The sequence below is a fragment of the Dermacentor albipictus genome, chromosome 3 (genome assembly GCF_038994185.2).
Source record: "Dermacentor albipictus isolate Rhodes 1998 colony chromosome 3, USDA_Dalb.pri_finalv2, whole genome shotgun sequence".
NCBI classification, from domain to species: domain Eukaryota; kingdom Metazoa; phylum Arthropoda; class Arachnida; order Ixodida; family Ixodidae; genus Dermacentor; species Dermacentor albipictus.
In genome coordinates, this window is record NC_091823.1 from 44,734,400 (window position 1) to 44,757,353 (window position 22,954).

Consider the following 22,954-nt stretch of genomic DNA (forward strand, 5'->3'; position numbering starts at 1 on the left):
CGCGTCGTACCAGTGTCGTTGACTGATCACGCTGCCCGCTGGTTCCGGCTTACTGGCTACCGGTCTAGCACGCTGGCTGAGTTCCGAGCGGGATTACGCGAGGAATTCCTGCCCGCAGATTACGAGCGTCGTCTGCGGCGCGAGTTGGAGCTACGTACTCAGCATCCGGACGAATCCTTGCTCGAGTACGTCAGGGCGATGGACGAACTTTATCGTACCGCCGACCCTACCGCTCCAAACTGCGATAAGGTGGAGAGAGTCACACGACAAGCTCATCCCACCTTCGCAGCGTACCTAAGAGGCAGCAAGTTCAGGGATTTGGATGAGCTGGCCTCGGAGGCAAAGCGCATACAGGCGGACATACTCGCCTTGCGCTCATACCGACCTCCACCCCCAGCGTCGAGGGCACTTGAGCCGCGATGCGCGTGGAACGGGGACACTTTTCGCACTCGTTCCGGTGGAGATGGTGTGGTTGCTTTCAGTGACGGACAACTGAGAAACGGTTGGGGCTTATCTGACCGGGCTCTCGATCCGTACACTTATGCCATGCGTGCAGCATGCGCTGCCGATGGCCGAGGTATGCAGAATCGTGGTCGATATGCCGGCTCGATGATGCGAGAGCAGAGCGTGCCTGCAAGGGAGCAGTCGATAGAGAGGAACAATGGTCAAACGGCGCGAGGCACTGGACGCCAAGCCCGTCAAAGGCCGGCTCTCCTCTGTTATCGGTGCAACCAGCCGGGGCACTTCGCCCGGGATTACAGACAGCCTGCGAACCGAGAGCACGCGCTTTCGGGAAACGAGCGGGGCCGCCGGTGAGCAATGCTGCATGGCCGGCGGCGGTTACAGCGGTGCGAAGTGAGACACATGAACTCCTTGCCCCGCTGGCTTGTCGTTTTGGATTGCCCAGCGACACGCCAGTCCCGCTCATAGAGGTTACAGTCGCCCGGCGCAGGTTTTTTGCGCTGTTAGACACAGGAGCGAGCGCTTCACTATTTGGCGACGAGGTGTGTGAACATCTCCGTCGGAACGCTATCCGACTGAGAGAGAGTAATGTGACCTTCCGACTGGCCAGCGGCACGGCACACGCGAGCTGTGCTGCTAGGCTTGTGGTGCGGTGGGAGAAACGGGTGAGGCGACAGCGCCTAGCTCACCTTCCCGGCCTGTCGGTTCCTATAATTCTTGGTAGAGATTTCCTCGCCAAGACGGGCATTGTTATTGACGTCTGCAACGGAGGATATAGGGAGCGAGCATGTGGCACCCTGAACCCTTTCGTTTCATCTCAAAAAGCGTCAGAGACAACTTCGTTCGATGATGCTTCGCGCGCAGACCGACCAAACGATTGCCCGAAAAGGTCCCTCAGAACGGTTGCGGCCGGGTCGAAATGCCGTCCGGCCAACCGCGCTGAGAAAAGAGGCGCGGAGGGGAACTGCTCCCCTCCCGCACAGCCCATAACCCCCGCTGCGGTGGCAGACTGTGCCGCAGTGAGGGGCGAACGATACCACCCGCTGCTGGACGACTCAAGCAGTTTGTCGGGGGAAGAAAAGGCTCGCCTCTCAGCGCTTCTGACTGAATATGATGCCGTATTCACAGAGCGGCCTGGTTGCACTACGCTATACAGGCACAAAATTGAGACAGGTGACGCCTCTCCGTGGAAGTGTAATCCTCGGCCGGTGAGTTTGGCTAAGAGGAAAGCACTAGACAGCGCTCTGGACGAACTGCTCGATACAGGCGTTGTTGAAAGATCGGACAGCCCATGGGGTTTTCCTGTGGTGTTGGTTCCTAAAAAGGATGGGACGCCCCGCCTTTGTGTTGACTATCGCCGCCTGAACGAGGTGACACGCAAGGACGCATATCCGCTTCCTAGCATTCCCTCGATCGTATCCAACGTTGGCGGAGCGAAGTACTTCACTACGCTCGATGCAAGCAGAGGATACTTTCAGGTGGAGGTAGATCCCTGTGACCGAGAGAAGACTGCCTTCACGTGTCACAGGGGACTTTTCCAGTTTACCCGTATGCCATTCGGACTTGTCGGTGCGCCTGCGACTTACCAGCGCCTGATGGACCGTGTCTTGGGTGACGCAAGGTGGCACCACGCTCTTGCTTACCTGGACGATGTTGTGGTATACTCGCGTACCTTTGATGGGCACTTACGCCATCTCAGGGACGTGTTGGAGCGTCTGAGGTCTGCGGGGATAACGCTAAACCCGACCAAGACCCAGATTGCAGCAACCCGAGTAACGCTACTGGGGTTTAAACTGGATAACGGACGCCTTCTACCGTGTGATGACAAGGTTCAGGCATTATTGAACTACCCGTCACCGGAAGACATAGGCGGACTGAGACGCTTTTTGGGGCTGGCGAATTTCTATCGACAGTTCATCCCAAACTGCGCTGCACTGCAAGCCCCCTTGACAATGCTGTTGAGGAAAGGTGAGCAGTGGAGGTGGGGTCCCGAGCAAGAGGAGGCACTGCGCAACCTCGTAAACGCGCTCGTGGAAACCACCGAGTTAAGGCTACCTGATTTGAACAAAGAATTTGTCATTCATACGGACGCCAGCGACCTTGGCCTAGGAGCGGTTTTGCTCCAACAGCACGAAGGTAGCTTGCGCCCGGTAGCTTTTGCCAGCCGCTCTTTGACTCCCGCAGAGAAAAATTACTCTGTGACCGAAAAAGAATGTCTGGCGATCATTTTCGCTCTCAAAAAGTTTGACTACTATATTGATGGAGTCCCATTCATAATTGAGACCGATCATATGGCATTAACTTGGCTTAGGCGCTTAGGAGAGCCGAGCGGCCGGCTCGCGCGATGGGCACTTCTCCTGCAGCGATACGATTTTACCGTTCGCTACAGGAGAGGAAAGAACAACGTTGTGGCGGACGCACTTTCGCGCGCGCCCGTTGACTGTGAGAAGAGTGATATTACTACTCAACTCACCTCGCCCGAAACTGAGCTTGAGAGCGGACTAACCGCTGCGACGACTGAGGTTGTCAGGAGGGGTAATATTAATACCCATCGTGACCCCTCAGTGACTCAGCCTAAGAGCAGAGTAACTGCTACAATGCTCGACGGCGCTGGTCCCGAAGGAAGGGCGGATGAACCCCCTTCTCAGGACGAAAGCGTGAACCACTTGGACTGCGTCAGTTCTGTGGGGAGCGTGTTCGGCAGAAAGGAGCTGTTAGAGGCACAGCGGGGGGATCCATTTTGTAAGAAAGTGTTTGAGGGGCTCCGGGAGCCCGGCGGCGCGGCCGCGGCGCACATGGACGCAGCTGGTATTGCTGTGGGTGCGCGGCGCTCCGAAACAGCTGGTAATGCTGTGAGCGCGTTGGATTCCTACCTGCTAGACTCTGACGGCGTCCTGCTGAGATACATTCCCGCGGAGAAGGATACACACGAGTCCTTCAAAGCGGTGATTCCACGCACGCTGAGAGGAGCACTTTTACGCTACTTTCACGATACGTGCCTGGCCGGGCATGCAAGTGGCCCTAAGACTTATCTAAAGTTGTGCCGCTTTGCTACCTGGCCTGGAATGAAGCGGGAGGTGATGCGCTACACCCGCTCGTGCAACGTGTGCCAACGCGTGAAGCCGCGTGGTGGACGCCCACCCGGGCTCATGCAGCCGATCAATAGCCGAACACCGTGGCAAATTGCGGCATGTGACGTCATGGGGCCTTACCCCAGGACACCGAGCGGGAACCGATTCCTTCTCGTAGTCACAGACCATTTCAGCAAGTGGGCGGAATTGTTCCCCCTGCGGAAGCTGACGGCACGCGTTATCATGGGAAAGCTGATCGAGGTGTTTACACGATTCGGCTATCCTGAGCAGCTGATAACGGACAATGCGTCCTACTTCACTGCCAAACTCTTCGTGGACTCTTGTGCAGCTCTCGGCATTAAGCACAGGAGAACAACCACGTACCATGCCCAGGCGAATCCCACTGAGCGTGTGAACCGCAACATCAAGCACATGCTAGTTGCATTTGCGGGGACGCACAATGAGTGGGACGCTTGTCTTCCTGAAATTGGATTTGCTATCAGGTCGACAGTGAATCGATCGACTGGGTATACACCCGCCACCCTCAACCTTGGGAGGGAGCTGTTGAATCCGGTTGAACTTACTCTACAGGAACGAAGCAGCACGGAACTGGTTGTTTCGTCGGCACGCGCCGATTATGCGACTGGGCTGCGCGCGAAGGTAACGGAGGCTTTACGAAAAGCGCGACGGAACCTGAGCACTGCACGTGCCGAGCAGAAAGCGCAGTACGACCGCTCTCATCGGGAAGTTCAGTACAAAGTGGGCGACCTGGTGTTGAGACGGAATCACGTCCTGAGCGACGCCAGTAAGAAATTCTCAGCTTCTCTGGCGCCAAAATGGGCAGGACCGTACCGGGTGCGAGAGACTGTCTCTTCGCTCGTGTACAGGCTGGCGGACTTGAAGCTAAGACCGATCAGCCGACCGGTGCATGTCTGCGATCTCAAACCCTACTATGACAGAGGGAACGAGTGGCCCGAGGAGAATGCTCTCCCGCGCCCGCAGGCAGCGGCATCGGGTGGCACGGCTCGAGGTTCGAGCCCGGTGCGGCATTATAACTTGCGATCTCGGCAGAACTAACTCTGTCCGGTTCGCGGAGGCTATTTTATTGTGCGCGATATCGGACGGAATGCTCCTCCGATGTCTAGCATGCAGGCTTCCAGAGCGAGCACGCGCTTTCTCTTTGGAAGAAGCGAGAGGGGCTAACAGAATTGTCGCAGCAGCAGACCGCCCGTCGGGAGCCGTGCAACAACCATCAAGCAAGAAGGAAAAGACCATCTCCACTGCCGGTGGGGACGAGCAGGCCGCAAGCAGTCAGCAGCGCAGTGCAGGCAACGGGCGGCGAGAAAACATCCTCCGGCGGCTAACAGCGAGAGGTGCAGCGGGCGACTTCCGGTCCGGAATGGTCGCGGCGGCGCAGAATTCGCCGAACCGCGCCGCACAGCTCCGCGACCGAGTTGCGAGCCCCACAACCAAGCACCCAGCCTCAAGGTCGAACGAAAGACTTCGCCCGCAAGGACAGAGTGGACCCCTGCTGCGCAGCGAGGTGCAAGCCATCGTCAGGGGTGGGTCGGCGCGCCTTTGCCGATCTTGCCTGCCGAAACCCGCGAGGGTGCGCCAATACCAGAGGGCAACGACCTCCGAGAACATCAAAAGAGCTGTCCTGCGCCATCTCGAGGCTGGTTCGGGGATCGCGTCAGCGTAATCGAGGCAGCCAAGAAAAATCCAGGGACCCTTTCGCCACCACGGACCCGGCACGTCCGACTGGGCAGGTGACGCCGCCGAGACGCAAGATGACCCGGACCCAGCGCCCTTCTTGCCTCCCACTGCATCCCGCTGCTGTCAAGCTGCTCCGTACCATCCTCCTGCGTTCCGGCCTGGCTCGCGACCACCTACACGGCGACAACGACGGTCTGCAGCTAGAGCTGCTCCCTCACCAACATGGATGGACTCAAACCGTGTTGCTGTCGGAGTAGCATGTCCCTCTCGCAGGAAAGCCTCAGGTGACTGCGGCCTCTTAGCGGCTAAAGGGTTATTTTAAGGAGGGGGGGATGTGGGGATCGCACGCGCATCCCGATATCTCCGGAGCGGCCACGCGGTTATCACGCGATAATCACGTGCTCGCTCGCGGAGGGTAGCGAGGAGAGGGCACCTTCGCCACTCCCGCTGCTCTTCGCGCCTGGCCGCGACGCTGCAGCCAAGGCACCCCGTTCCCTCCTTTCCCTTTCTTGGAACCGGGGAGACCCCTCTCCGCCGCTCGGGAGAAGCGCTATTCCCCCGACGGATCTTTGTCTCACGGTGGAAGAGCTAGCGAACGGCCGCATCTCAAATCCGCCGCTGAGACCGCCGCACGCCGTCCCCCCTGTTGCGCCCGGCCTTTGTGTGCGACTCACCGCCCCAGGGCCCGAGCGCGGAACCACTTTGGGTGAGCTGAACTCTTATCAGCCTCTTTTGTGGCTCCCACATTGTGCGGTTTGTTTCATCCCAGACGTGCGGAATTCTCCGCCGCTGTGGTTGTGTTTTGTGTTGTATTTGTATGTGTTGTGGCTGTTGTCTGTTGGAATCTTTGTACTCTAAGGTGAATAAACACCTTAGGTCGAGACTCACCCTGTCCCCACTGGCCTGAACCCGCCGTGGTCGCAACTCACTGCGAACCGCGGGTTAGGGGTCACAGCTCTGACTGCTAGGGCTGCTGCGAAAGTGCTAGGGAGCGACTGCCGCTCCGTCGGCGCTGTGCGATCCAGAGAAGGGTCAGGTGCGCACGCGCGAGCCTGAGTAAAGGTGGAGAAAAAAACAACACAGGGTCAGTTTTCGAGTGCAATTCCTTGTGTACGGTCGTGCTGTAGTTTGTGCCGTTGACGGTAATAACCATTGACAGTAACCGCAGAGTCGGTCTGCCTCTTGGAACTGCTAAGCTATAAGTGGCGACGAGGAAAAATACATTGAACGTCACTTCTGTGTGGTGCAGGAGTCGATTCTTTGTGGAGTGAGACACTTGAAGATCTCGAGGAATCTATCTTCAGAGGCATCTTCACAGAAACACTGAGTGCACATGCCAGCTCGATTGAACACATACATAGGATTTGACAAACTGACAAAAGGTGACCGGTAATTATAAAATTCTATGATCACCATGAGAAAATAAATATTTTAAGAAACTTCAAGCTAAAAAACAGATATCTATTTCTGAGGATTTTTTCGTAAACAAAAAAACTGGGACAGTGCTGCTGCTAACAAAAAGAAAGAACAAACAAAATGCAGACACCCATGCCCAAATATTCTTTCTATTGTACTTGGAAGATGTGCTTCAAAGCAGTAGCTTTGCCGCCGTCAACTTTTCGCGTGTGCAATCCGGGCATTTTGTGAGCACTGACATATGGACATCAAATTGAACTGGTAGCTGAGGGCCGCGCAATGAGTGTTGGAATGAGGAGACAGAAAGACGACAGCTTCGATCAGAGACAGCAACACAGGTGGCCAGATTTCTAGGTGAAATTACGAGCAAGGAGTGCAGCTGGGCAGGCCACGTATTGCACCGACCAGATAATCGAGGGACTACGAGAGTAACGCAAAACGTGCCAAGGAAAGAAAATAGAGGTGCATACAAGGTTAAGTGAAGTGAGTTACTGTGGTTATGCCGGGCTTTCACTATAGTGCTGAGAACACTGTATTTAAAGCTTATCGTAGCCAGGGTAAACCCACTGCTCATGGGGATATGAGTCATTGATGATGACGGATTTCGACATGCTGTTCTATATGTTGTATGCGTGATTAGAAAGAATTTAAGCACTGTTCGCTTCACTTTCCCGAGTGCTTGTAGCCTCTGCCTTACGGGGCTATGAGCCATGGCATTTTTGCTTGGTTATCAGGATATGAGCCATTGATGATGATAGTTTTTGTTCACAAAGAACAGGTGCGAGCCATGGCAAAGGTTCGTCGTCATCAAAAATGCACGGAACCCTAGCCATATACAGCTTCACTGTAAAAGAATGGACAAAAAGATCTAGTTCATATACGATAAGCTTGATATAGACAATGACATATTCGAATGGGATGAGGTAAATGCAAACCGTGAGAATGAGCCATTTGTGTATATTCAACTAAATGAGCGGGGCATCATTAATAAAATATAAAATAGTTGACCTGAAAAGTATCTTGCTCACACACAAGCCATGTATCGATGATGAAACGAATACGAACTACTAGTCCTTGGATGACTAAGGAAGTTGCTCAGCTAGAATGCTATCCCCTTCGGTGACTAACAAAACTAAGCTTTCATTGTCAGACACTGCCAAGACACTGCCAAAGAGCTACCAGAACAAGTGGCAGTCACGCATGATGAAGCTGATAATACCTTGAATACTTTGGTAATTTTTCCCAACATCAGGGCACTGAGTAATTTTTTAGCAAACTCAGTGAAATGTCAGTAAGTGACAATGCCCAGGTTTGCAGTGTGCTGGCAAGCAACAATTACTCAATAGTTTAAGCAAAAGTGCATAAAGCAACAGATTTTATCATGCAAATACAACAAACGTCTATGTTAACATGCCTTCTGGTTGTACTAATGCTATTTCATTTATTGTTTTGTGCCATGTATGTTCAAGAGTGCCAGCTATAGTAGATACAGTCAATTTCTGTTAATTAGACTCTGGCAGCACCAACGAAACTGCTCTAATTATCCAGCGGGTCGAATTAAACAAGAGGCTGAAAAAACGCCATAACACTGCTGATTCATTTGGCAGTATTTGCCCAATTCTAACACCTTAGAATCGAATGCACATCAACTCTTTATGGGTTGAAAGTAAATAACTTAGAAATGACATTTGAGCTCCAAAACAAGGTATAAATCTAATATGTACTTTATGTTTTAGCAAAGAAAAGTGTAGAATGCCCTGGATTCTGGCAATAAGAGGCAATAAGAAACGGATGAAACCAGAGAAGTTTAACTTCTCTGTCCCAGGGGTCCCAGAAAACTGGAAGAATGCAAACATTATACTAATCCACAAAAAGGGAGACATTAAAGAATTCAAAAATTATAGGCCCATAAGCTTACTCCCAGTATTATACAAAATATTCACTAAAATAATCTCCAATAAGGGCAACACTAGACTTTAGTCAACCAAGGGAACAGGCTGGCTTTAGGAAGAGATACTCTACAATGGATCGCATTCACGTCATTAATCAGGTAATCGAGAAATCCGCAGTGTACAATAAGCCTCTCTATATGGCTTCCATAGATTACGAAAAGGCATTTGATTCAGTAGAGATACCTGCAGTCATAGAGGCATTACGTAATCAAGGAGTACAGACGGTTTATGTAAATACCTTGGAAAATATCTACAGAGATTCCACAGCTACCCTAATTTTACAAAAGAAAAAGTAGAAGATACCTATAAAGAAAGGGGTCACACAAGGAGACACAATCTCTCCCATGCTATTCACAGCGTGCTTGGAAGTAGTATTCAAGCTATTAAGAAGGCGCAGGAGTAAGGATCGACGGCAAATATCTCAGCAACGTCCAGTTTGCCGATGACATTGTTCTATTCAGCAACAATGCGGACGAGTTACAACAAATTATTGAGGACCTTAACAGAGAGAGTGTAAGAGCGGGGTTGAAAATTAATATGAAGACAAAGATAATAAACCAGGCAAGGGAACAAGAGTTCAGGATCACCAGTCAGCCTCTAGAGTTTGTAAAGGAGTATGTTTACCTAGGTCAATTAATCACAGGAAACCCTGATCATGAGAAGGAAATTTGTAGAACAAAAATGGGTTGGATCGCATACGGCAGATATTGTCAGCTCCTGACTGGAAGCTTACCATTATCATTGAAAAGGAAGGTGTACAATCAGTGCATTTTGCCAGTGTTAACATATGGGGCAGAGACTTGGAGATTGACAATGAAGCTCGAGAACAAGTTAAGGACTGCGCAAAGAGCCATGAAACGGAGAATGCTAGGCATAACGTTAAGAGACAGAAAGAGAGCGGTTTGGATCAGAGAGCAAATGGGTATAGCTGATATTCTAATTGACATTAAGAGAAAAAAATGGAGCTGGGCAGGTCATGTAATGTGCAGGTTAGGTAACCGTTGGACCGTTAGGGTTACAGAATCGGTACCAAGAGAAGGGAAGTGCAGTCGAAGACGGCAGAAGACTAGGTGGGGCGATGAAATTAGGAAACTTGCGGGGCGCTAGTTGGAATCGGTTGGTGCAGGACAGGGGTAATCGGAGATTGCAGGGAGAGGCCTTCGTCCTGCAGTGGACATAAAATAGGCTGATGATGATGACGAGGAGGAGGAGACCAGAAAATTTAAACCTGAATCAGAGGATGCTGTGCAGACATTTGCTGAAATGCATACAAAAAGGCAACATGAAGATTTACCACTCGCAAGCTCCCTTGCTATTCGTGTACGGACAAAAGATTGTATTTAAGAGTTGCATTGTGTGTGCAGGCAACCGCTGTATGGTGGAATAGTACTGGACATTTCTTGTGCATATTGTTCAAAAAGCTTTCACAGAGCACGCTTTGGCCCTTTAGCAAATAAATTGGATAAAAAAGTAATTGTGTGCTCTAAGTCATGTTTGGCTACTGCCAAGGAAAAGATCCACACTTGTAGTACATATCATTCTTCTCTTTGTACAGTTCTAGTCAATAACATAATATATAAAAAAACAGCATAAAGTGAATTATCCTCTAAATTGTACACACAAAGCTTGCTGACTGATACTTGTGTAAAACACTCACTCATAACAGAGGCTTTTCTTTTTCATGCTTTCTTTTCTTCTTTTTCTATTGTGCCTAAATGTGAGTATACTTCGAAGCATGCCAGCAGTGTACTTCATGCAAGATCCAATCAAGTCGCCACTTTTAGTGACTGGCAAGCTGTTCAAGGCACAAGTAAAGATTGCTGTGCACTATGCATGGTTTTGTTTACAAAAAAGCAGATAACTTTGACTTAAAATTTCCACTGAAGAAGACAAATTTGTGTAGAACAAACACAATACAAAAGTTTGTTTCCTTTTGTTATAGGCCAGTTTGGATTTGGATAAAGAATTACCGGATATAATGAACTATTTAATTAAGGAAATATGAGAAATCAACCCAATCGTAGCAATTGCTACAAAGGAAAAGGTTTCCTTTGTAGCAATTGCTACGATTGGGTGGGTGTCTCATTTTCCCTTAATTAATTACTTCTCTTCACCTTGCAGGCATCAACTCTTGCCTTCGCTTTGAGTTGTTGACAAATTTGACTTCGCCGTGCCATCTGCTAGCCGCCTGGTTAGCTCAGATGGTAGAGCGGCTGCCCCGGAAAGGCGGTGGTCTCAGGTTTGAGTCCCGGACCAGGACAAATTTTTCTTCCAATGCGAGGCTTTTCTTTCGAGGAACCCGTATGTGTTTCCTTTGTAGCAATTGCTACAATTGGGTGAATGTCTCATTTTCCCTTAATTATAATTACTTCTCACCACCTTGCAGGTTTCCGCAGAACCATTACATCATAATGAACTATTTTTAGTGCATAGGCCAGTTTGCTATAAGCAGGTTTCAGTGTATCCACAAGCTGCCAGTAAGCACTGACACAAGCCAGTGATATGTGAAACTTTTTTTATTGTTCCACAGCCCTGGTGGCAATTTGTGACAGGCTGTGACAGGCTAATGCTGTTAAGAGGTTTATTTGTTCATTAGCAATGCATTAACATAGTTCCATTGGTAGCTGCGCAACTGCTTTATGGTTGCCTATGGCATCGGGATTGCTAAGGAACTAAGGATTGCTAAGTTCCCAACTACAAAAGTTTACGACATATTTTTGGCCGGCTATTTGATTTGGCATGGGCACAATTCAGCATCTAGAGAGCGTCACCTCCAGCGTCTTATAGTTCTTGACGATGCCAGCTGGCGTCGACAATCCGTCGGGAACGTGTTTCTTGTGGTTGAAGCTTTAATGTGGGCAGGTTCACTTTGTATTGACGCGTGTATTCTATGCAGACGACAACGACGATGGGGGCATTAACGGACTCCGTCTAGTGGGTCAGTGAGATTGGGTGAGGACGAAGAAGACGCGGCTCTGTTCTGTTTGTTTTTGAACAGGTTGTCCTGTTGTTCTTGAAGAACGTCTCCCTCTCTTCTGTTCGCGTTGTACCGCGACACTCATGTTTACAACTGCGTAACTCAATAATGAAAAATGATATCACTATTATGTGAATTGCACCTCATAGTACATCTAAAGCAGACAAAATTGATATGTTACACACGAATCTCAAAATGTATAAATACAGCTATTGCAGAAACCTTGTACACAACGTAACCAACTTACGTAATATATAGATTGACATCGAATTTATCCGCGTTGAATGGTCTAATGGATGCCGATTACAGAAGCTCAATATCTGTTCTTGACGGAGAGCTATTAATTTGTAAACTTCGTGCTTTTATATTTTCGAACTTTTGAATTTTTGAAATGTTTTTTTCACAGAATTCAGGCCATAAATCGAAATTCCGGTACTAACAGTCACTAGAATTTAACTTTCCCTCTCAAATGCAACAAATTTAATTAAAATGGGTGCAGGGGTTATGTCAGAGAGCCGTTTTTGCGTTTTCAATGTATTTGAATAGGCCGCATCGGAGTTGGGCCCAAGCTAAAGCATGAAACCGCCGGCTTCTTCGCCAATCCTCCGTAGCGGGTAAGCGCCACCACATGAAACTTTATGAGCGCCACAAATGAGAAACAAGCACGCATTTGACAACAGACGTGTTGGCGACCAGCGAGGTTGCCTGATAAATAATGCGCGGTGAAAATGCCGCGATATGAGCTTGCGTGATGAATCACCAGCAGTAATCACCAGAAGCAGGAATGTCGCCGCCAGTTTCACTAGAGGTTTCACATGGTTTCACTTCCTTTTTCTGAGGGCTTTTTCTGAAGAATGCACCATTCTTGCCTTGAAATTATTTATTCATGTTGAGTTCGTACTGTACAAGCATATAAAGCTTTACCACAACAATAATATGCATTTACTATATGTTTCCGAAGTTGCACATTTCTGTCGTATTAATTTTTATAACTATCAGCATCATCAATAGGTATCAAGTTTTGCATCAAGTTTTCCTCTCCCCTTCACGCTTTCCTCCATCCCTCCTTTTCTCCTCCCCTGGCCCGTGAAGCCTTGCGGGCCGGCCAGCCATGGCTGCTCAACGCTCGTCAACCTAACAAATCTTCAGGGCTGGCCTCTGCGTCTAGTCGCCGAAACCGTGTTTTGTAAGTATACATTCGCATGAACATATAATGTGCGGCTTCATATTCTGGGAACTTCATTGAGCTTTAGTTAGCGCGAACTTTAGCATCGCTAAAGGGTAACGCCCATCAAACACGCCTTTAGCGCGTTTTGGTGTAATGATCGAGTCATTTTCCTTCACTTTTTCCGTAAACAGCCGATTTGCTAGAGTCAGCAGGTTGCCTTACGCTGCTACGCTTTCGCATAAATTGACCCCACAACAGACCTTACCTTTGCTCACGTAAGAGGAAACTCCACTGTCCGACTTTTGTTTGCGCTGCAGGCTAGTATCGTCCCCAAAAAGATTACGGCGTGGTGCTTGCAACACTCGGCTGCTTGCTAGGAACCCTCTGCATGGAGCAAAGATGCTTCGTACGTGCAGCTTTGAAGGGACTCGAGCACTTACATTTATCTGCACGTAAACAACCTAGAGGGGATAATGCCGAAATCAAGGTTACAGCTTTGTAAGCTCGCCTTTCAATACACTGTCTTGTTCCTGCCGTTGCTTCTTGTTACTAAAGTGGCACGCGTCGCAGATCGCAGCCGACCGGTGGCAGCCCGACTACCCAAGATGCAGCTGAGCAGTCGTGCCAAGCATTTGCTGCACTGTTGCCTCTGCGTGGGGCTGATACTGGCCTTCGAGGTGTTCACGGGAGGCATCCACCTCTGGAAGTTCAGTTACGATGATCTGGACCCTGTGGAGCAGTATGGCTGGCCCTTGACAATCGTGCTGTACCTGATGCGGCTACTGACGGTGTTAGCGCTGCCTCAGTGCATTTGCAACTGCTTAGGCTTGCTGCTGTACAACGCCTTTCCGGAGAAAGTGCGTGTCAAAGGCTCGCCCCTGCTGGCGCCCTTCATCTGCATACGCGTTGTTACGCGTGGCGACTACCCAGATCTTGTGCGGACCAACGTCGCGCGGAACATTGAAACCTGTGCTGAAGTTGGTTTGGAGAACTTTATCGTGGAAATTGTCACAGACAAGCCCCTTGGACTGGCCAAACACCCCCGCGTTCGTGAAGTGGTAGTGCCGTCCTCCTACCGGCCCAAAAGCGGTGCCCTATTCAAGGCGCGGGCTCTGCAGTACTGCCTTGAAGACGATGTAAGCATCCTGGGTGATGACGACTGGATTGTGCACTTAGACGAAGAGACCCTAATGACAGAAGACTCTGTGCGAGGCATCCTCAACTTTACCCTGGATGGCAAACATGCCTTTGGCCAAGGTCTCATCACATATGCCAATGAACGTGTGGTCAACTGGGTTACTACCCTTGCTGACAGCTTCCGTGTGGCTGACGACATGGGTAAGCTGCGCTTCCAGTTCTGGGCCTTCCACAGGCCCCTGTTTAGCTGGAAAGGCTCGTACGTTGTGACCCGGGCTGGTGCCGAGCGCAAGGTGTCCTTTGACCATGGTCCAGATGGCTCCATTGCTGAGGACTGCTTCTTCAGCATGGTGGCATACCGTGAAGGCTACACGTTTGACTTCATTCCTGGCGAAATGTGGGAAAAGAGCCCTTTTTCCTTCTGGGACTTCCTGCAGCAGCGCAAGCGCTGGCTCCAAGGCATCTTCCTTGTGGTGCACAGCAGCGCCATCCCTCTGCGCCACAAGTTGTTCCTGGCTCTCGCTCTCTACTCATGGGCAACGATTCCACTGAGCACGTCCAACCTTATCCTCGCAGCCTTTTGTCCCATCCCCTGCCCCGCGGTGCTCAACTTCCTGTGTGCCTTCGTGGGGGCCATGAATCTGTACATGTACATCTTTGGTGTTATCAAGTCCTTCAGCTTGTACCGCATGGGACCTGTGCGCTTCTTCCTCTGTCTGCTGGGAGCCCTATCCACCATACCATTCAATGTGGCCATTGAGAATGTGGCCGTTCTCTGGGGCTGCTTTGGCAAGAAGCACCGCTTCTATGTAGTCTCTAAGCAGCTCGAACGCCCCATCAATGTATGAGCTTTCCAGATGACCTGGTCTATCGTGCTTGTTCACATGTTGTGAGCCTCCATGTCGCTTTTAATTTTTTTTTGCTAATCTAAGAATGATTGTTTTTGTGCACTAAGTTATTTGTTATATGCTGCTTTTAGTGTTGTCTTAACTAGGATTGCATGTAAATGCATCACGCCATTCTACACTGGCATCCACAGCACTATAAGTAGGCGCCAAAGATGCTGGGCTGGCTGGCCAGCCCATGCACGGCTTGACTTTAAAATAAGCGAGAGAGGAAAAAAAATAGGGATGACTGTGTCCTGTCCAAAGAAGCATGCCTTATAGGAACAAAGCACAACCAGCCAACTTATTGCATGCATGCGATCTTGCACTCCAGGAATGGCACAAGAATGTTTACCTGTTCAGGATGAATTGATCTGAGCACCATGATGCAGCAAGGTTTTATAGAGAGAAGAGTAGTCTGCACTGAGACCTATATAGAGAGATTTCTACCTGTGGCCAATTTCTGGGCATTCAAGTTCACGGTAGTTGTTGCACCATAGTCGGAATGCATCGCACAGCTGGCCGGCCCGTTTGCGTGCAAGCTGAGAGTTTTGTTTTGCTCAAGTACTCAAGACACATTGCTGGAGCAGAGTTTTGTTTTCTTTAGTCATTGTGTGGCTGCTAACCTGGTTGCTACATTAGATGACTGGGTGTTCTATGTATGTCAAGGCTTCTCTGAAGTTTTGCAAATAAATGCCTGGAGCGTACTCTTGCAGCATTTCTTGCAACACTGATTGTACACACTACAAGCACCTACATTTCTTTCATTGTTTTCTCAATGTAAAGAGAAAAAAAGCAAACAGCCAGGACAGAAATGTCCTGCCTCCTTTATATGTGTAAACCTGTTTCAAGTCACAGAATTTAAAGAAAACATCTTTAACAGATAAGGTAAGATAAGCACATGGCATTTCCTGTGGGCTTTTCCCTGTTGTTTTCCATCTGTTCCTGTTTCCATCATCAGTCAGCAAAAAAAGTTTACTTATTCTTGGCACAGACTTTGCAAGTTGTCCCAAATACTGTAGCGATACGAAACAGAATCTTACAGAATCTGCATTTTTCCTGGGTGAGAAAGGCTTGCATTAAAGAAGCCCTGCAACATATCTTCACTGAGTAATCGTTGAAATGAGGGTGGTGCTTTTCAAGAAATATGTAGGTGCAAAAACTTTTGAGGAGGACCTAATAATAGAGATAAAAAGTGCAGACAGTGTTTTCTCTTCGCTGAGGCTGCGCTGGTAGCAATGCTCTGCCGATTACCCTTTCTATACTTTTTCTTTACGGTGAACTTATGGTAACCCTTCAAGGTTGGCATCTGACAAAGGTGCCTGAAAGCAATAAAGCAGCAGTGACATACTGGCAGGACGTCTTTCTAATGAAGATTGAAAGGGTGTGCATGTGTAGGCTTTCGCAGGGGAGTAACTTGTGATAATCAACAATCGCCCAATGGCTGGTATCTATGGGCTTTTGCAGGGGAGTAACTTCTGATAACAATTGCCTAATGGCTGACATCTATGTGCTGTTGCATGGGTCTCTGACCTCATGGAAGGAACATATGGAGGGGACTTTGAAAAACTTTAAGAATATGCAAGCAATTTTTTTGTGTGCCAGATTGTGCTCTTCCTGCTGCATGCAGAGGAATATGGTCTGGTTGGCATCTTCAAGACAGCATTGCCTACAGCTTGCAAACATTTTTCTTGCCGTCTTCAAAAAGTGTTGCAGTGCCCCTTTGTCTTTGCGTGAAATGCATGCTGGTCTCGCACATTGAGAAGAACCCTGGCAGAACGCAATGCACATACTAAAACTAGTGGAAGGCAAGCACACATGGTTGAAGCAGCATGGTGCTTTGTTAACTAATGTCCTAGCATTTTCTGTAATGACCATTACTGTCTCAACTAGCAAAGCTAATCACACTTTGCTCAGTGCCTTGAGTGTGCACAAGAAAAGTGCCTGTGCACTAAATGAGATTAATTTACATCATGTTCTCTTTCACCACTACAGCACCTGTGCCACACCACACTAAAGTCTCCACACATTTTTGCATTTACCAAGAGAAACAGCATGCTAATTTGCAGGAAAGACAAAATGAAATTGGGAGCTATGACAGCACTACGGCCTGTCCCACATCAATGTTGTTTTTTCACTGACTGTTGAAGTCATTGATAGTGCCTTGAGCACAGAGAGATACAGCACATAAGATTGCTAAAAAGTGCTGCTCCATTGCTCTGAAAAATATTTTTAAAATGTGCATTGAAAAATTTATAGGCAGTGCTTTGGTGGTGTGGAACACAAGTTTTCAGCACAATTAATAGTTTCTTCACAATCATCAACACAACTGTGTTTTTGCTTAGCACACATTTTCAGCATGATATAAGACAGAAGACAAAACAGAGAACAATAGGCACGAGAACTAGATGCGCGTTTTGTCCGTCCAACTAGGCCGAACCAGCGTCTTGTGCAGCTCTTGTCGCATTTAAGGATCAATGTTAAATGAAGTAAGGTCAGTGAAGAGCTGCAAAAATAACAGTGCTGCAAGTGATGCAATATTGCATTAATATATGTACAGTTAAGTACAATATGACCTGCAACACTGGTGCCTGTGGTCGAAGGGGCTCCAATACTGTACGGCTGCACATACAGAGGGTAAGTTCCAGACCTAAACACCGCTTTAATTAGTGGTATTTAGTAAACCACTATTTCAGGTTTCAGAGCCGCCATGCAGCCCTGGAGCCCCTTCGACCATGAACAAGGGTGCTGCAAGTCGTATTGCACGCGACTGTACATTGAAACTATACATATGAATTTTTGCTTTCTCTTTAAAATACAGCTGCTTATGTTCTGCCTGGACCAAAAGTACCATAGCTGGGAAGAGAAGCCAGCCTAGTCATCAAATTATGCTAGATGTGCAACCAGTGTTTGCGTGCACACCGTCTGCATTCAGGCTGCACAATTGAGCAACAAAGAAACCTGCAAAGGACTTCCTACATGGCTAGTAGGTGTATGATTTATGATGAGAATAGTTGCACAAAGGAAAGCACACAGCAAAAGAAGTAGGGAGACTCGGACAGCAAGAGCAGTCTGATGCCCTTTCTGTCTCTCTACTTTGTCCTCTATTGTTTGTGATAGTCTTATAATATAGCAAATCTGCCTCTTTTACGAGTTGAAAGAACACTTGTGCAGATATTTGCTTGGGGCATATCCTAACCTTGCTTGGATAGCAAACGCCATGGATTGTGATGCATGCTGTTGAACTAATGAAGAACAGATCTGTGTTAATTTGGAAGCACAGTGTCATACAGGCTTCATTTTATTTTTACCTGTACAACAGAGTTAAGGACCCAGATTCAGGTTATTTTATGTAAGTACACCTTGAAAGTGTTAGGCGCTTATGTACCTGCCGATAAAATAGCTAACAAGCTGGCAAAACAGGCAGCGATCAAAGAAAATCGTTTATTGCACTTGCATAAGAGAAATATTAGTGTATCTGGCCCAAAATAGTTTTCTTAGCCTGTCATGTTTATCTGTATATGCAGTCACCATGAAATAAAATATCTGTTTCGCACACAACTGCTGCGAAGGAGCTGTGTGCCATTGTTTTTGCCAGTGCACTACATACAATAGAAAAAGCTCATTTAGCTTTTCTTGTGGCTTCCATTGTAGCCAATCAGTAGGTGCATTGATTCCATGATCATAACTGCATGCTTGTGTTGAACCAATCTATTGAATACACACAGCATTCATGCAGAAATAACTTTATTTTCACTTTTTCATACTTTCGTAGTGTGGGCACACAAGTGCGTATTTATTTTGTGGAAGTACACTTTGTCTTAATACATGCAGCAGCATGTTGGACTTTCATCTGCAAAGATACAGCTGGTTTAAATGCTGAATAGAGCTCTGTGGCCTGATACCACATCTGCTAGCAATGGCACTAAAGCAACATTTATTGACATAGAAAAACAAAAATGTTGAACTTGCTGGACATTCATTTTAAATTTAACAGCTGTATTTTTTTATTTTTTGTAATGGATTTCTCTGCAGTGCCATGAGAATTCTAATTACTCGGGGATGTTATACACTTCTGATTACAGAAGTTTTATTGCGGTCAGTACTTAACACTTTATTTTGGAGCAATTGAGACACCGCAAGAAGATTTGTTATCTAAAAGAAAAAGCAGAAACGTGAACGCTGTGTAAGCGACTGTGGCATGCGACATTTCAGTGAATTTACTGCTCTGAGCTGTTTGTGTAGTAAGACAACAAGGCTTCACTTAAAAAAAAAGAAGCACTATATGCGATTGGGCCGGCTGCAGCATGCAGCCATCCTTTGTCCAATCTGCACGAAACATTTTGAATCATTCTGTAAGCTTCTGGACGAAAGTATTGAATCCCGAAAAGAATGGCAACCTATACTAAAAGGCTCAGACAAGTGTTCTAAAGTTTTATGACTACAACAAAAGAAAGATTAAGATTCGAGATCTCCTTTGTAATGACAGGAACATGAAGGTAAAGTGAGCATAGCCTCCCCTTTGCAGCTTTGTAGGGGCAGTCTCACCATTGCAGAATAACAGCAGGGGAATCACCAGAGATAAATGCCAGAATGTTTGCAAATGCAATGCAGTCATACTGAATGAAGGAAAACATTCCTACAAAAAATACCTCGAGTTCCAGCAGTGGGGAGAAAAAAAAATGATAGAAGCAGAAGTAGCAAGATTGTGATGTGACATTTCTGAAGTGGCTGATGTGTAAGCTGCCCTGAGAATCCTGCGTGTCTGTGAGTGGCAGAGCTGCCATGTCCACCACTGCTACTACACATTCCTGGAACCGCTAGTGTGCCTTGGTCTTGATGCACCAGTCGTAAGCATTTGCAAAGAGCTTGGCCCAGGGCGAGACGCGGAATCCTTGGCCTCCCTGCCACTCTTGTGGCACATAGGCCCACTGCCAAGGAAGGGAGCAGCGCTCTGGATGGGGCATGATGGCCAGGTGTCGGCCATCTTTTGAGCAGAGAGCAGCAACGCCGCGTGGGCTTCCATTCGGGTTGAGCGGATACTCCTCGGTTGCACGGCCCGCGTCATCCACATAGCGCATACCTACCAGCTGCTGGGCCTCCATTTGCTCAAGTAAGGCATCCTGCCGGAACTCAAATCGACCTGAAAAGGACATTTTATTTGTGTCACATACACATACTTTCATTTCAGCGTGAGATACCACATAGCTGCTGTTGCAGGGGGAACATAGTTCCAAGACAAGTCAACTTGATGTACAGGTGCAGTTCTATTCCAGCTGTTCAGTTGGTAATGTGAATTGTACAACTTTATGGAATGTTTTATCTGTGTCATGTACAGGTACTTTCACCTCGATGCAATCCGCTATACAGCAGCGGCATATAGGAAAGAGAGCTTGTGCATTGAAGTGTCATATGGCTTTTGGAGCTAGCTGGGTCACAATCTGTTCCAATGGCAATATAAAGTGTGCTGCTTTACAATTAAGAGTGAATGGTGAAAATGAGATTGTATGCAACAGTGCCCTCACAAAAGAACACAATTATGAATCAAACTGACAGGTTTAGCATAAGAAGCAATTCTGTCAAGCTGTTCACTTGGCAATGCAAATAAGGTAACCTTATACTGCTGGAAATCTTTCATATACCAGATGTTTCAGCAGACACTTTCAAAAATTTTTTTTAATTGTCTGTGGTAGATAGCACAATTGCACTCCATGAGCTGGTCTACTCGAAGAGGTGAAAATTACTTGCACAAAAATTTGAAATGCATAATCAAATAATTTTTAAAAGATTGGCTGTGGCTTAGCTCAGCTAACCCTGGGTATGCAAAGCGAAAGCTTGGTTTAGCCTGGTTAAGTCTTGGTTTCACTTGGTTAACCTTTGATTTAGCTGTAATTATTATACTTAGGTATACAATCATCGTTAAGCCAGGTGTGATGACTGTGCCTAGGTCGGTGGCTAGACATGACTGTGATTAGGGTTAGGTAGACATGCATTGTTTAACGATGTGACGCCTGTTGTGCCACAGGGAAACCACAAGTGCTAGACATGCAAAGATACGCCGTGAACATGCGCAGCATTGCAGCAGAAACAGACAGGGTGCGAATGCATTCGCTACATTGATCTTGATGGTGCGACACGTGTTGCATTTTGGACCCTCGCCAATGAAACAGCTCGCTAGGCGATACCCGCGGGGTGGTCAGAGGCCGCTTGGTGACGACGGCTCAAAGCCTCCCACTCCCATAAGCTCGCGCTGACTAGGCGAGTATGGCACTCCTCTTAGCAAGGCGCGCGGCGAGTCATGTGGTTAGGCAGTGACCCAGCTGCGAAGAGCGCATGCACCAAGCCGGTGGCGGCGGCGGAGCTCGGCGTGGTGAGTCACGTGATGTGTAGCCAAGGCTACAGAATAGCTGCAGTCAAATGAAGGTCAAATTGCTGGCGATGGCAAAACTTGGCTCGACAGAGTTAGTAAAGCTTTCGCTTTAAGATTCACTAATTAAGTTTTCAAGTAATTAGCTTATGGCACATATTGCAATTTACAAATTGTAGCCAGGGAGTTCGCAAGGTGGATTCACTTGGAACACATTCTCAGGATGACAAGTCTTTGTTAAGAAAGTAAGTGGAACGACAGTGCATTTTTACCGCACGTTTCACGGCACATATCTTGTAAATGGTGGCGTCCATGCAATCCTTTCCAAGTGGATATGCATGCTTTGCAGTCTCACCCGCTAAATTGCAATGTGTGCCAAAATGTAATTAGATAATTTTGGTAATTAGTCGATTATGCATTTCAATTCTTTTTTCGAGTAATGTCCGCCTTTTTTGGTAGACGAGCTAATGGACTAAAAGTCTGCTATCTGCCACAGGCAATATTTTAAAATTTTATTTTGAAGTGTTCACTGAAACACTCCGTATACACAGAGCATGTCAGCGGATACTCTGACAGCTGGCATGAGGAAAGTCAAACTGCCAAATAGAGCAGGCAAACTTGTGTTATGTGATACAGACTGTTTCGATTACATTATTCGCACTAGTACACATCAGAAATTGCATGAAAGTCACTCATTATCATTTTGATGAACTATATAATTTGCTACTTCTTAATTACCTCAAGGAACACGTTGCAACAGTAACACCGAGTGCAGTCAGTGCTCATAACATATGCACTTAATAGGTATTATACTAGCACCAATTTCAGTACCTCTCCTCAGAAACTTGCAGCAATGAGCATTGGTGTTTTTCTGCAAGCCAAGCCTAGTAAAAGTGCACAAAACATCTGCAGGCCTGTTGGCCAGGTTATGGGTATACATTTTCACATAGCTATGTAACTCTCAAAAAACATGTGGCCAGCTGTTGCTTATGAGTTGAACACAAATTCCATTTTTTATGTCAACTGCCGCGTGACAGGTATGCAGTTCGGCTCTTCATCAGGATGTCATATGACCTGGCTGTAACTTCAAGAAAAGCTTCGAAAATTGCCAGCAGCTATTCATCTCACAAATCTTGATCTTTTTCAGCAAGAACAAATTGCTTTTCATTAATCCCAACATTTTATAGTTGCTACAACTAAAAATATGCAGGCTCAAGAAGATTGCATCGATGCAAAGTGCATGATGGACTGCCGAAAGAAATGTCAAATTATGGAATTTAATGTCCCTAATGACACACGGGCTATAATAAACACTAAGTAGAGGCTACATTTATTTTGCCCACATGGGGTTCTTTAACTTGCACCAATATATATAAGTACATGGGTATTTTAGGATTTTGTCCCCACTGGAGTGCAAGGCAGTCACAGTGATCAGGAATTGATGCCGTGACCTCGTGCTCGACAGCAGAATGCCATAGCTGCTGAGCCACCAAGGCAGTTACAAAGGCAGCCTTTACGAAAGCATTCAAAATTATCACGTGCACAGCTATCTCCAGCACGGCTGAACTCAAGATATTTACCTTCTCCATGTGCAACCCAGACCCCTAGTATGGAACCTTCCATCCCTTTGAGCATGACAGCTGGAGATGACTCAATCTTCACCGTGCTGAAACGACACTCAAAACGTCCAGACTTGTTGTGTAGAAGCTGGGTTCCCGGCTCCACTGATCCGGATGCTGGCATAAAGGAGCAGGGAAGGAAAATAAAATAAAGGCGTTGATACAAGGTACAGTTCCTTCTTCTA

General features: G+C 47.5%; 2 protein-coding genes across 4 annotated transcripts in view; one reads left to right on the top strand and one right to left on the bottom strand.

The window, feature by feature from the left end:
* The first annotated feature begins 12,621 nt into the window (after positions 1-12,621).
* On the top strand, positions 12,622-15,490 carry egh (beta-1,4-mannosyltransferase egh). The gene is made up of 2 exons (XM_065427020.1): positions 12,622-12,780; positions 13,333-15,490. Exon 2 carries the CDS (start codon positions 13,368-13,370, stop codon positions 14,745-14,747), a length of 1,380 nt encoding a protein of 459 aa, XP_065283092.1. The 5' UTR covers positions 12,622-12,780; positions 13,333-13,367; the 3' UTR covers positions 14,748-15,490.
* Positions 15,491-18,513: 3,023 nt separating this feature from the next.
* Positions 18,514-22,954, bottom strand: part of Pfas (phosphoribosylformylglycinamidine synthase) — a 39,996-nt gene continuing 35,555 nt past the window's right edge. For all 3 annotated transcript variants that reach the window (XM_065427015.1, XM_065427017.2, XM_065427018.1), the window contains exons 22-23: positions 22,731-22,886; positions 18,514-19,926 (exon numbers count right to left, since the gene is read on the bottom strand). In XM_065427015.1, coding sequence (XP_065283087.1) covers positions 19,604-19,926; positions 22,731-22,886 — 479 coding nt within the window. In that variant the 3' untranslated portion in view covers positions 18,514-19,603. The remainder of the gene's footprint in view (positions 19,927-22,730; positions 22,887-22,954) is intronic.

Excerpts from the sequence above, each read along its gene's own strand:
- egh (XM_065427020.1), top strand. The coding sequence starts at position 13,368 with ATGCAGCTGAGCAGTCGTGCCAAGCATTTGCTGCACTGTTGCCTCTGC.